Genomic DNA, 14595 nt, shown 5'->3' with positions numbered 1-14595 from the left:
TTCAGGCCGCTACCGCCATCCATCAACACTTTGGTCAGTGAGTGCCTTCAACAACTAGGTCGACTACCAACGCTTGCCTCCCTGGGGTGGCAACGCGTGTAGGATGATCAGATTGGTCGAATGTGATAGTTGTTTGTGACCACTTTAGGTATGTTGTTGTTGCCGGAGCAACCATATTCACTTCTTTGTTTATCACTTTCAGTCGACTTTTGCTCTCAACATCAGCAAAAATCACCAGAGTGGAATTGACATTGGGATAACCATCATCACCTTCTTCCTTGTCCTCATCCTTTGTCTGACTCCTTTTCCTTTTCACTGGGCTGCTTCTTTCAGAATTGCTGGATCAAGAGTCGACACTGTCGAGTGGTGTGTTTAGAATAAATCAGATTACCCTCTTCATCCTTCTTGGTATGAATGTGACATGGCAAATCCAACACATCATTTCCTGCTTGATCCTTTACCTTCTTGGGGGTCCAGGGCCCCTTAGGTTTCCCTTTAAACTTTCCTTGAATCACTGCTGCAGTTTCACCAGGTCCCGCAGGCTCAGCTTTACGCTTCTGTTTTCGATTAGAATTGCCTCCGCCGGTGTCCCGACCCACTGGTTTACTCTTTACACTGCGGAGTTGATCCTCTTCTTCTCCATTAGTGTACCGAGTGGCTATTTCCATCATCCTAGTCAGAGATATATCTCATGTCCGACCGAATTTCAAGTTAAGCTCTCGATACCGAACACCTTCCTTGAAGGCACAAACTGCTTGATGTTGGGATACATTTTCCACTGTGTGATGCAAAGTGGTCCATCTCTGAATGTAATCCCTCAGAGTCTCATTCGGTTTTTGTATGCAATGCTGCAATTCTGCTAAACCTGCTAGTCGTTTGCAAGTACCCTCGAAAGTTCTGACAAACACTCGGGCAAGTTCTTCCAAACTGAATATACTGCATGGGGTCAATTGATTCAGCCATGCTCTGGTCGAACCTTCCAGCATCAGAGGAAGATGTTTCATGGCCACCTCATCGTTGCCGCCACCAATCTGCACAGCCACTCGGTAATCCTCAAGCCAAGTGTCAGGCTTGGACTCACCAGTGAACTTACTGACTCCAGTCGCCAACCTAAAGTTGGGAGGAATCTCTGCAGCCCTGATGGCCCTGCTGAAACACTCTGGACCTGAAACATGAACCCTGCTACCAGTCGAGCGGTCTCTGTCAAGGCCCTCCCTGTGTGCTCTGTTCCTGTCGACCAAACCTTGAACGAGAATGGATCTCGCATCAAAGTCTGGCTCCCTTGTGTCGACTGGAATTCTTCGCTCGCCACTGTGCGGGCGTCTGTCATCATATTGCCGAGGCACATAAGACCCACTCCTCGGAGGAGGTGTGGGCACTCAACGACGGTCATCACGACCGAGTCGGTGATCATACTGCTCGTGGTTCCGTCCCACGTGCTGATCCTGCCGATGCACACGTCCCTCACGCCGTGGGGGCGATCTTGGGCTGTGGGCCGACTGAACTGTATCTGCCATCACAAATCTGCTATGAATTCTATCTCGCGACTGAGATATTGCCGTGTTCTGCTCTCCTTTTGCCCGAAGTAAAGCTCAGATCTGCATCAAACCTCTTCTAGCCTCCGATTGGGAAGGCTGGATGGACTCTACTATACGGGCCGCAGCTGTAAGATTCTAAATCGGAGTGCGGTATACCTGATGCTGAGGCGGAAAAAGTTGTCGATACCGTCGACTGGACTCAGGGATCCGCTGCCGAGCACGCTCATCAAGTGCATGCTGAAGGTTCTCCAGACGAGTATGCTCAGCCAAAGTGGCCAGGCGCGTTGCCTCCAAGGCCCGAGCCGCGGAGGTCTCCCCGATGATAGGCGTGTGAAGCGCTTCTTCGTTGTGGCGGCGAAGTTCCTCCCTCTGCTGCGAGGAAATGGCTTCAGGATGATACTCCTCGTGAACACGTGACGGGTTGCCACCGTCGTCACCGCCATCGCGACGAAACCTGGGTGGGCTGTGCAACGCATTGACCACCAAGACCTCCGCCGCAGGGTCGCTGCTGTCGCATTCGGAGAGAGTCTCGACGGAGCCAGTCGAACAGGCCGTAGAGAGATTCGTCGGGCTTGATTGCCACGACTTGTGGGGTGGCCGACTGACGTGCCACTGCGTGTTTCACCCACCACTGAAGCCGCGATCGACCGAATCGCTTGCGCCGGTGAACAGCGGGGAGCGAGAACACCACGGGAGCCGACCGATACTTGGTCGACGGCTGCCGTAGAAGGAGGACGCGAACGCACGCATGAAAGTGCGTCGCCCCGCGGACGGGGAGCGTCTCGACGTCGAGGGGAGCTTCCTGGAGCCAGGCGGAGTCGTCGGCGACGAAAACGAGCACACCGGGACGGATCTCGCGGCCCTCAGCCAATCCACCGCCGGAAACCATGATGATGGGAATCGGAAAAATCGCAACCTCACCAAAAAGTCGCTAAGACACCTGCCCCACGGTGGGAGCCAACTGTCGTGGTTCTAAGCCTGACAGTAGAATGGGGGTAGGTATGAGGAGGCAAGATCCTAGCTATGGTGAAGTTGTACACACAAGGTTTACGAGTTCAGACCCTTCACGGTGGAAGTAACAGCCCTACATCTCGGTGCTCGGGAGCTCGGTCGACTGAATTATGTGTGTGGAGTTACAGGGGGTGCGAACCCTTGTCCCTGAGGAGGGGGTGGCTTATATAGAGTTCGCCAGACCCCTCCGGCCCTCAGTTACACAGGGTTTAAGGTACATAAAGATGGGGCGTTACTGGTAACGCTAGAAATAAAGATGCATGAATGACCATTAAGTCTACAGAGTAAATGCCCGACCGTTGCTGTACAGAGTGGCTTCAGGTCTTCTGGTCGTCGAGTGAGTATTTCTATGGTCGAGTGACATTGAATCTTCCGAGTGGAATGCTTCTGGTTGAGTGGATGATGTTATCCCTTGAATGCTTCTGACTTTAGGGTAATGTCCTTGGGGAGGGTGTCTAGGTCAGGCCTATGACCCTACCCTAGGTACATGTCGTCGTCAGCGGGGGCGAGGAGGTGGTCGCGGACGCCAAACATGCCCACGATGGTGAATAAGAACCGACGCCATTGCGCGTAGTTTCCAGCGTGCAAGTTCAGGGTGATGGGGACATGGTGACGGATGTCAATCGTCTGGAGCACGGAGGTGGGGAAAGCGCCGGGGGCCAGCACCGGTGCAGGAGCAACCGGCGGTGCGGGAGGGGTGCTCGCCAGAGCAGTGTGGAGGACGCCAGCCGGCGGAGGAGCATCGTCATCAGAGGAGTTGGGAGAGGCGAGAGGGTTGGTGGCCATGGCAGCGGAAGGAGGAGGGTGGGCATGCACGAAGGGGTTGGTTTCCTCTGCGTCTGATACCATGTTTGAGGGAGAGAAGATCGAACACACTTGCATTGATCAGGAGAGTTACACTTATACAGGAGGGAGTAGAGGGCGTGAGCCCATGATGGTGATCGTGGCCGGGCCATATGCCTCAAGGAGGTGCTCGTGTGTGCTGACTCTGAAAACTACACACACACACACGCACACTCTGACGCTCTACCGTACAGGAATATAGGTACAAATACATGAGGTTTAACAATTTCTACTGGTTGAATTCCTTTTTTCTGCCAAAAAGTTGTGTAGTCAAATGACTTTATAGCTCATGCATGCCTTCGCCACTATTCGTCGTTTGATTTGACTGTTGTATATCTAACAGGGGGTGCAGATGAAACCCTAGCCACATGTTCACCTTTCTTTTCTTCCATAGGAAGAAATAAAAGACGCATCTATTTGTTCTGAATCATGGTATGGTGCTAATATAATGCATGCAAAGAGTAGTGCAATCAATTGCATGCAATAAGCAAGCAATTAGGTGCACAGGCAAAACCATAAAAATGCTAAGGCACACAAAATGAGACTAAATCCATGACATCATTTCAAATTTTTGATAGTTTGACGATGACAAAATCACAGACGGCTTTACAGAACACCAGTGAACGCACACGTCATGTCACGAAGTGCCACAGTAAAAAACAATCATTTCTTTGACAGAATGGGCCGGCAGTGTCCGGCGGTTCTCTGTGACCAGTCTAGACTACAGAGTGCACACATTGAATCGTTCGGCCATATTTAAGGATCTGATTGGACTTGTGGTGACGTGGTGTTATCTATATGTGGCAAGGAAATGCTCCTGCAGGCTCCAAATGGACCATCTTCATGTCCTCGCACGTATGTAGGCTTCGATCCCTGTCTCTGGTCATCGTTTGAAGTGTTCGACTGAAAATTGTTTATCTTCGCCATTACTTGTTGCAGGGAGGACGATGTAGTTACATATACCGAGTTACCTACGCGCTGCGCGCCCCAATTGACTGTACAGCTAGCTAGCTCAGCGTCGATCGATGGCAACGGCTCCACGGCGCCTTCCCCTGCTTCTCCTCGCCGTTGTCTTGTCCTCCTCTTACGTCGACGTCGCTGTAGCACAGGGAGTGGCACATTGGTTCTGCTCGACCACGGGCGACTACGGAGTGTATAGCCGGTACCGGCTAAATCTTTTGGCCCTCATGGCCGACCTCCCGGCGCGTGCCCTCGACAACCGTTTCTACTACAACGGCGCGGCCGGCGAATCACCGGACGAGGTGTTCGGCCTCGTCTCGTGCTATGCCGACCGCAACTGGACGGAGTGCCACGACTGCCTCTACACCGCGGCCTCCGGGATACAGCAGTCGTGCCCGTTCGGCCGGCAGATGAAGGGTGCCTACGACTCGTGCCTTCTCCGCTACTCCAACGAGTCCTTCGTCTCCGTCGCCGACCTCGACTTCGCCATCTACGTGGAGGACCCGTACAGCCCGTACCCGTCCAGCATGAACAGGACCTACGTGGACGACCCGTCCAGCATGAACAGCACGAGATGGGATTTGCTCACCCGGTTAGCAGCGGAGGCCGCGCGTTCGCCGCTGCGGCTAGCGAACGGGAGCGTGACGTACGCGGCCAGCTCGCAGTCGCCGACGGCCATGCACGGTCTGGCGCAGTGCACGAGGGACCTGAACGCAAGCGAGTGCAGCGGGTGCCTTACCAAGTTCGTGGGAGAGTTCTCCAGTGTGTTCCCAAACAACACCTATGCTGGCATCAAGGGCTACAGCTGCTACGCCGTATACAGCATCGGTGACGGCGAGTTTCTCCGTATCACCATTCCACCGCCGTCCAATCTCCCATCAGGTACTATTAATTCCTTTTCCTATTTCATTTTAATGGAAGGAGTACATCGCGTGACATTTGTCTCATTGAAGGAGTATGTGGTTTTTTTTTCATTTAGAAGCCCCGCCACTTGCCGCCGACAGGACTAGCAGCCGGACAACGCTGGTGGCCGGCGTGTCTGCCGGTGTCGTCGTTGTATTCGTCATCTCATCGAGTCTCTTGGTTTGTTTCCTTTTGCGCTATCGGAGGCAAAATCAGATTGCAAGACAAGTAGATACTTTTGACGATGATCCCATGGAAGACGACTTCGAGAAAGGCACCGGGCCCAAGCGGTTTCGGTACAGTGATCTTGCCGTCGCCACCAGCAACTTCTCTGACGAGAAGAAGCTGGGCGAAGGTGGCTTCGGTTCCGTGTACAAAGGATTCTTGAAAGAGCTTAAAGTTGAGGTTGCTATAAAAAGAGTGTCCAAGACCTCCAAGCAGGGGAGGAAGGAGTACATCTCAGAGGTGAAGATCATAAGCCGGCTGAGACATCGAAACCTGGTGCAGCTCATTGGCTGGTGCCATGGCGGTGGCGAGCTCTTGCTTGTCTACGATCTTATGCCCCACGGCAGCCTGGATACTCACCTTTACAGTTCAAACACCATATTATCGTGGCCACTCAGGTGCGGATATATTATGACTATTGTATCTCCGGCGTCTAGCTTATCTCTCCAACCTAATATGTTTTCGCTTATTTCGTTTGGTGTTGTTTTTAGGTATGAGATCGTGCTGGGGTTAGGGTCTGCACTTTTGTACCTGCACCAGGACTGGGAGCAATGTGTTCTACACCGTGACGTCAAGCCAAGCAACATCATGCTGGACGCGTCGTTCTGCGCCAAACTTGTGATTTTGGGCTCGCGCGGCTTGTCGACCACGACCGAGGACCATACACAACTGGTATTGCAGGAACAATGGGCTACATGGACCCTGAGTGCATGGTCACGGGAAGGACAAGCGCCGAGTCTGATGTCTACAGCTTCGGCGTAGTCATGCTCGAGATCGCCTGCGGCAAGCGGCCCGCTGTTGCTCGGGGACGAGAAGACATCATTCATCTGGTGCAATGGGTCTGGGATTCATGGGAAAGTGGAAGGACCCTTGCCGCGGCCGATGCGCAGCTCAACCTGGAGTTCGACGACCGAGAGATGGAGCGCATGATGGCGGTCGGGCTCTGGTGCGCGCACCCTGACAGGACCCTGAGACCGTCCATCAAGCAAGCGGTCAGCGTGCTACGATTTGAGGCGCCTCCGCCAAGCCTTCCAGCAAAGATGCCCGTAGCGACATTTACCGCAACAATTGATTCTTCATTAGTTTCTGCATCTCAGCTTACAGGCGGCAGATGACAGATTATGCTTAATTGTTTGGAAAGAGTAAGACATGCACGTACACACACTAGTTCGCCGTGCAATCTGATGCTTCTTCTTTTTTGAAAACTTCCAATCTAATCATTTGTCATAACACTATAAAATACACCAGTAATAAAAAATGCATCCAGGTCTGTAGACCACCTAACAATGACTATAAGCACTGGGGCGAGCCGAATCCTTGGCGTCGTTATCGCCCCTTCCTCACAGGAGCTGGGCAAAACTTGTTGTAGTGGACAGTCGGGCTATCATCATACTAAGATCCCACGGGACTAGCACACTAGACATCAACTGTCGTCGATTAAGAGAAGCATAGACCAGAAGGATCCAACATGTAGATCCGTGAACAAAGACTGGATCAAGGGGATCCTCCGAAGGCCAACACCGACCGAATCATGTGAGGTGCGCCGGAGACACACATCCACACGCTCTGACGATGCTAGACGCGCCGCAAGGACAAGGGTTAGGCAGGAAGAATCTTATTCAGGGAGCCGTTGTCACGTCTTCCTAATCAAGACATAAACCCTAATCAAACGCCGGTCGAATCCTACGAAATCTGCCGGAAACAAACCTCCACCGCCCCGTCTCTCTAAGCAGGACACAAAGCCTATACATCTCTGTATCTTGACTTTTCTCCGTACAACTAGTGAAGAAGCCGTAGAAGACCAAACCAGCAAGCACTTGACTAACCTCAAAGTTTCAAGGAGCCCACATGAGAACCTAAAATTGATGAACGCACTATGGTCGAGGGCACACGCACACCCCTTGCAAGGGTTGCTTCATCAGTGTGCTCTCTCCGGTCCTTTTTACTCTACATATAAAAATTGTCTGAAGTCATAAAGTTTGACTATATTTATATGAAAAAATATCAACATGCTAAAGTTATACAATATGAAAATTTAAGTCATGACGCATCTACTGATATTGATTTCACATTATAAATATTGATATTTTTTTTATAAAGTTGATCAAATTTTGCAAGGCTTGATTTCAGACAAATCTTATATGTGAACTAAAAAGGACTGGAGGGAGTATAAAAAAAAAAGGAATCAACATACCTAGTGACAAGAGCATGCTTGAAAACGCTCGCAGCCAATATAGGCCTAAGCGCCAGACAATAATCCAGAAGAACGAGAGCCGAAGCGACAGATAACAATCCACAAGAACGAGAGACGTCGATCCGCGGACCACATGCTCAACCTCGGTGTAGGTTGCATCGGCTACGACGGCCACATCAAGACAGGGATAGAACCGTGGGGCATTTATTCGATACGACGCTGCCTCAACCGTCGAGACTTTGCCACCAAAGACACAAACAATACATAGATGGGAAAACAAACAAGCAAGACTCCAAGCATCTTCACACGAAATTCGCGCAAGACCACGAAAACCGAACCATCGCCTCCTCACAAGCACATCAGTCCGCATGAAAACTCTTTTGGTAACTTCAGGTCTACACGGACGATCATAACATGGCTCAGTCACAAGCAGAGTGCACGGAGAGAGCATCACATCCAAAGCCAAAAATGGCCGGGTTTTTTCCTTATACAGATCACGATACGGTACGCTCCTACATGAATGCTACAACAACAACATAGCTTATGCCTGATTGGTCTGAGGTGTGCTTCTAAAAGAATCGGGTATACAGGTCGATCACCGAGGCGACAGGTTTTACCTCATCGACTCAGCTGCTCGGCCGGGGCATTGCGTTTGGCGGTCTTACTGCAGGGGCGCCATATCCGGGCGGCAATCTGTTCCCAGCTGCACCCTGCTGGTTCGGCCTAGATGGCAGTGCGCCCATGCGAGCTGCGATTATCGCGTTCCGCTCCATCAGAAGCTTCTTTCTGGTCTTTTCAGTGTACTCTCTTGTGCGCAGGGCCATGTGCTCAACATCTGCAAATAATGACATCTTCGCCTCCGTCTTCTGCAGCTGCATAAATGAAAATATATATAATTTGCAGTCTTTACTGGCACAGAACACTAGTATATAATTTGCAGTTATTACTGGCACAGAACACAGGAGGGATCATTTGGAGAGCAAAGCATCCGACTATACCAGTTTCTCGACCACCAGTGCAGCTAGCCGTCGAATTTGATCTTCTTCCTGCTCAGCAAGGAGCTTAGCCTTCGCAGCAGCTGCTGAAACAGCAGTCGCTGCGGCTCGTTTTAGCCTAGTTAAGGAATCATTATGCTCGGCGGTCACTCTTGAGACCATCTCTCCATCGGCAGGTACGTTTTCAGCACTGTTAGGTTCTGCAAGATAGGGATACCACAGGGGAGGATATCAGCTGATGAAAAATTGAACCACCAAGAGGTTTGACCTATGAAGCTAAATCTGTTTTCTAAATTCTGCCCCTCTAATGACTGCCTTTTTCTAATTCATACGACTCTGTTTACTTCATCGTGGTCAGATATCACAAAGCTCTCATCGGGCCATCCTTACAGGAGACAGCTGATATATATTCTCCAATATTTTGGGGATACAGATGTCAGAGAATGATTATGTCTGGGAACTAAAAGATCAAGAAGTGAAACGAGAAATTAGAAATAAATGCACTCATCATCCAACTGAAAAATGAAAAGGAAAACAAAACTAACCATTTTTTTAAGGCGTCCTGCCTTGGACGCTTAGGCGATAAGGCGCCCGGGCAGCGCCTTACAAATATGCCCGCCTTAGGCGCTTAGGCGTCGCCTTAGGCGCTTAAGCGTCTCCTAGGCGCTAGAGCGGGTGGTGCTCGCCTTAGGTCGCCTTACCGCCTTAAAAACAATGAAACTAACTACACGTATGTTTAACTAATTAAGTTGTTAAAGCACATAGATAGAACGGTTCAAGCAACTAAAGCATTTAGAATGCTCCTTCTCACTTCCACATCCATATTTTGCTACAAGTTGATCTCTTATGGCAGCACAGGAAAAGCAAACCACATATTCCATGGCTACAATACTATGTTTGCAAGCAGATCTAAAATTCTGGATTAGCAGGTCCTGCTCAGAAACAGCTCAATCTGATGGCGTGTTAAGAAATTATGATGAATATATGGGAATGTGAATAATCTTACCCAGCATGACCAGACCAGCATAACTGCTTACATGTGCAGTTGACGCAAGTCAATGTTGCAACGAAGTCTTCTGGACTAGTGAATAATTATAAGGGTTAACTACTCAGAATGCGCTAATTGAACTTTGCATGCTTATTACTCTTCTCTTGTTTCATTAGAGATAGTTTCGGACTTTACGTATAAGCTAAATGTAGATGAAGTACCTTCCAGCTTGCCATTCCCCAATGTATGGGTTTTCTCATCTTGTACGGCAGTTGGGGCAGCAACTGCATCTTCAGTCTTGTTAAGCTCGATCTTGCCTTGTGAAGGTGAATCATCAACTGGCTCCACTTCAGAACTTGGTTTGTCCTTTAACAGCTCAGGATTAGTTGCACATGTAGTACTTCCTGCAACAACCTCTTGAGAAGCTGACAAACCACATCCATTTGCATTATTTTCTGGAGCAACTGAATCTTTGGTAGAACTTGACGGAACTTGTGTGTCGTTGGACGCACTCTTATCCACCAGAGGAATTGGATCATCGGTCTCCTTAGCTTTATTGGATTTAGGCTTCACTGTGGGTGCTTCATCATCGCAAGATACATTCTTAGTATCTGATTCTTTGTGGTCTTTTGGTGAAATGGATGGACTGTTTTGCTTTTCCACAGACACAGTATTCTCTTCCTTACCATTGATGTCCTTTTTCTCAGTACCAGTTGAATCTATAACCATATCCTCATCTTTTGCTTGATCCTCACCTTTTGCTTGATCCTCATCTTTATTTGTATTACTGAAAATTTCATTGACCCCATCAGCACAATACATTGCAATAGAATTTTACACAGGTGCAAACACTGCTTACCTTACAGTGACAAAAATGTCTTTCAGATCACTCGGTGGATCTTCAAGAATATAACAGTGCCTACTTGCCAATTGTAGTGCAGGAGAATCCTCTGAGATAGCTTTTAGTGAACTACGGCAAGAAGTGGTAGCATTGTCATCTTCCACAAGACCAGCCAAAAATGCTGCCTGCACAAGACATTTGACATACCTCATTGTAGAAAATACTGTATAATTAGTAAAGATGTCCAAGGGTATATGACACTATGGCAGTTCTTACCAGTGCCATAACAGGATTCCCTGCATCAGCAAATGAACCTTCATGTCCAGGGAAGTTACCAACAGCCTCGAATGCAGATTTCAGGATATCAATAGCATCATTTGATGCATTTTCACCAGAAATATCAATAGCATCATCTGGCACATTTTTCTCAGAAGTATCAAGATTAACAGAATTTTCCCTTGCTAGGTCAGTGTCAGAAGATGGTTTTGGCTCATCAACGTTTGGTGTTGTGACTGAATCTGCACCACCTGAATTTTTGGCATCTTTATTTTCAACAACACTTCCTTCTTCTGTTTTTTCTTCTGTGTGATTGCCTTCCGTTTTCTCTGAAGGCTTCTCATCCTTGGTATCTTTTCCTTCAACTTTCTCTTCAGTTTCCATTTTCTCAGGTACTTCAGGGGTGCCTTTTTCCACCAAGGCTTGCTCTGTGCTTTCATGGATATTTTGGTGAATATCATCACCATCATGGAAGCGATCCTCAATTTGCATTTGCAGAAAGTGTAACATACACTGTGTTTTTGTTTTTGTAGCAACATGTTCGGCAATCTCAGTCCATTTTCCACCAAAAATTTCCAGAGCTTCTAAGAGAAGCAATGTCTCCTCATCAGTCCAGCTAGTACCACGAGCACCAGAAACTTCTGTGGAATCCATGAGGATGAAATCTGTTTTGGACATGCCTGCATCGAATTTTGCTTCGTTGTAGCAGTTAGAACACAGGTCAAAATCTGCCTGCAGCAATAAAACAAAAATCAATGCTACCATCCACAAATTGAATCACAAGGTGCACTATATCAGAATGATTCTAATGGGTGATATAACATATGGTGATATAGCAATAATCCGAGCAGGGATGTGGCACTAAAAAAATGCTTACCTGGGTCCGGCAATGATAGCGCTTGCCTGAGCAATCAACTGAACAAGAGTTGCAATGGTACTCAACGGAAGGCTCAGCTGCTGCAATTACATCTTCCACTAGAACAGGATCAGGAAGCAAGGTAGGCAGAGGCACTGGAATTTCCCCCTCCCCTTTATTTGGTAAAGGAATCATGTATGACTGAACCGGTTCAAATTTAAACAGCTTCTCAATGAGACAAGCTTTCTCCTCATTGCGAGAATCGCTTTGGCTCTCCTCTGGCTTACTCTCTTCTAGGCCAGCAGGTGGAAAAGGGTGGAAATTGATCAGGCCCCAGTGATCCAAGAAATCAAACACTTCCTGTCGAGCATCGACCTCCCCAACTGACAGCTCAGCCAAATCTTTGGGCTCCAGCTGCAGCTGAGGATTGGCATGAAATTTCATCATGATGGAATTTCTAATCCCCGAGTATATCTCCGGTGTCCGCTTCTCAGATTTTCCATTAAAAAACGAAGGCAAGGTTTGCTTCTCAACTTGGTGGATTTCCTTCCATGAAAACCATCCTGCAGAAAAAAATGATTTGTTGTTGTGCACTTTTTAACTTCGAAAGAAAATTGATTTCAGAACATGAATAAAGAAGGAAAGCATGTCATCATAATTAAGACAATTAGGGTGGAAACTTGAAAGGCAGCATCAAACCATAAAATATATCTTCTGCTAAATAGTATTTACAATATTTTAGTTCAAGAAAATGGGCTTGCATGCTTTGAAGTTTGAACAGACAAAAACCATACATTTCAAGAAAATAAGAGACTACGCAAAGATCAATCACATAGAATCATAAGGTGGTTGCTAGTATGGCCTTCAACAGACAAAAGCAGTATTAGCATATTACATGAATGAAGTGATTATGCCAGTATTAGTCATGGTTGCACATGGTTACTGGATTACAGCAATTATCAAGATCTGCCATGGTGCTTTCCCTTTCATGGTGAGGTAACTGTTTACTGTGTTATCAAGATTTACCAAGGTTGCAATTGCTCTTATATATGGTAATGTCAGAAAGCTGATCTATGGTTAAAATACTTACAAGGAGAAGATATCTCTCAAAAGAAAACAAGTCATGCTCCAAGCACATGGAAGAAGGCAAAATGATGAGCACTCAACTCTTCATTTGCACAAGGCAACAGCAAAGAGGAAGGCAAATAGACATTAATAGCTGTTTACCACCACACACTAGAAGTAATAAAGGCAATTATTTGTAGTAAATTCCTATATCAAGCAGTTAAATCTGAAATCAACAGAATGAGCATGCACTCAAGTTTAGCTAAATCTATCGATGAAAACTACAATTAGCACATCATTGTGCAACTTACAAGTATTAATTCAGGTTACTTAACTGCAGCAACAATGCTAACCATCGAACTACACTCCTCTGCTACATGCTACTGGTTCATTCCGGTAAAGCATTTAAATAGCAGGAAGGATGCAGTGAGTGAATTTACCGAACGCTTCTACTCGGAAAGCCCTAGCAAAACGCGGACTCCTCACAACCACCCTCGTTCCGGCAATTCGCCACCCCAAACGAGAGATCAAGCGACTGTACAGGGGAGAGGGCTCACCGGCGAAGGTGGGGACCACATGGACGCCGGCGCCGCGGGATCGAACGGCCTCGAACCCCTCGTCCACCAGCGGCGTTTCCTCGGCGGGCGTCTGCGCCTTGTCGGGCCGAATCGAGGAGCCCTCGCCCGGGCCCGATCCCCCCGGCACGGCCGCCGCGGGGGCCGCATCCGCCAGGGCGGTCGAGAGCTTGTGCGGCGACTGGCGCGCGGCGCGCGTGAGCGGCCCGCTGTGCAGCATGTGGGAGGGCGCGTGGAAGGCGGCGTTGCGCTCCTTGGCGTGCCGCTTGGACGGCGTGAACGACGACCCGGACGCCTTGCGCTTGCCGCCGCCGCCGCGGCGGCGGGGGGCCTCGGCCGGCGCCCCGTCGCCGTGGGCCGCGGGCTGGGGCTTGGGCTCCATGGGGGCCGCCGCGGAGCTCTCGGATCCTCTCACCGCTCCGGCGCCGAAGGCCAGCTCCGAGATGGGGAGGCGAGTGAGGGCACGCCGCCTGCCCTGCGCTGCCCCTGTGAGTGCTCTCTCTGTCGGCTCTCCCTTTCCCTCTCCTTCCTCTGGACCGGGTTGAAAACCTGGGGTCCGTCGTTGGGTTCCCGTAGCGGCAGTGCGGCACGGTGCTGTCTCACTGGCTGGTGGAGCCCGCACTGCCGGTGGCTAACGCCGGGACGGGAGGAGTTATACATAGGATTGTTTTTTTTTTTGGAAAAAAGAGGTTGAAGAGATCTAGGGTTCCTCCCCCGCTGTCATCCTCCTCCGCCGGTAGATCGCCAGAATGAGGACAAGATTAAGAGCGAAGCAAACAATTCTTACAGCGGTAGAGCTTAATGGTGAGGTATACCAAATGAATGGTAATCGCCTAATCGGGTACAGCTTGTGAAAAGGAATTAAAATCACATATACTAAATACCCGATAATCCGGTACGACTACTGAAAAGGTATTAAAATTCCACGATACAAAATTAATAGCATTGATGTTTTGATATACGTTGACGGTGGCACATCTTTGACGTAATTGTGCTAAAGCAACTATATTGATGTACAGATATACGCTAAGGATAGCACATCTTTAGCGTAATTGTGCCTCTCATGTGTTGTTCATGACGGTTTCTCTCGCCTCACAAAGCCTTCCAGCATTGATGAGGGGATAAAACCCTGGTCTGGGATTAGCCGTGTTGTTTGGGTCACCTTAGCACAGTTTAGGGATCATTCTTGGTGTCCTACAGGCGATGGCGAGGTGATGTTGTTATCGGCGACATGGAATAAGGTATTTACATCTTGTCCTCATTCTGGCGGTGCTGATTGGTATCGATGGAAGGCAAGGCATGTGGAGCTTTGATCTAGGGCAGTT

General features: G+C 48.9%; 1 protein-coding gene and 1 pseudogene across 1 annotated transcript; one reads left to right on the top strand and one right to left on the bottom strand.

Annotated features, from left to right (window-relative positions):
* Positions 1–4417: 4417 nt before the first annotated feature.
* Positions 4418–7391, top strand: LOC125553470 (L-type lectin-domain containing receptor kinase IX.1-like; annotated as a pseudogene).
* A 644-nt stretch (positions 7392–8035) lies between these two features.
* On the bottom strand, positions 8036–13819 carry CHB3 (DNA-binding family protein). Its single transcript, XM_048713452.2, has 7 exons — positions 13253–13819; positions 11652–12193; positions 10775–11506; positions 10517–10683; positions 9879–10444; positions 8673–8869; positions 8036–8546 (listed from the first exon to the last, which is right to left on the bottom strand). The coding sequence occupies exons 1-7, from the start codon at positions 13650–13652 to the stop codon at positions 8301–8303; spliced, it is 2850 nt and encodes a 949-aa protein (XP_048569409.2). The 5' UTR covers positions 13653–13819; the 3' UTR covers positions 8036–8300.
* Between the last annotated feature and the right edge of the window lie 776 nt (positions 13820–14595).

The sequence above is a fragment of the Triticum urartu genome, chromosome 4A, assembly GCF_056163025.1.
Source record: "Triticum urartu cultivar PI428250 chromosome 4A, HENAU_Tu73, whole genome shotgun sequence".
Classification (NCBI taxonomy): domain Eukaryota; kingdom Viridiplantae; phylum Streptophyta; class Magnoliopsida; order Poales; family Poaceae; genus Triticum; species Triticum urartu.
The sequence above is the reverse complement of the archived record's forward strand: the minus strand, read 5'-3'. Positions and strand labels throughout refer to the sequence as shown.

Coding starts and splice junctions, on each gene's coding strand:
- CHB3 (XM_048713452.2), bottom strand. CDS start 13,652: ATGGAGCCCAAGCCCCAGCCCGCGGCCCACGGCGACGGGGCGCCGGCC. Junction 11,507..11,651: donor GCTATCATTGCCGGACCCAG/GTAAGCATTTTT, acceptor TTATTGCTGCAG/GCAGATTTTGACCTGTGTTC. Junction 8,870..9,878: donor GGGGAATGGCAAGCTGGAAG/GTACTTCATCTA, acceptor CCTATCTTGCAG/AACCTAACAGTGCTGAAAAC.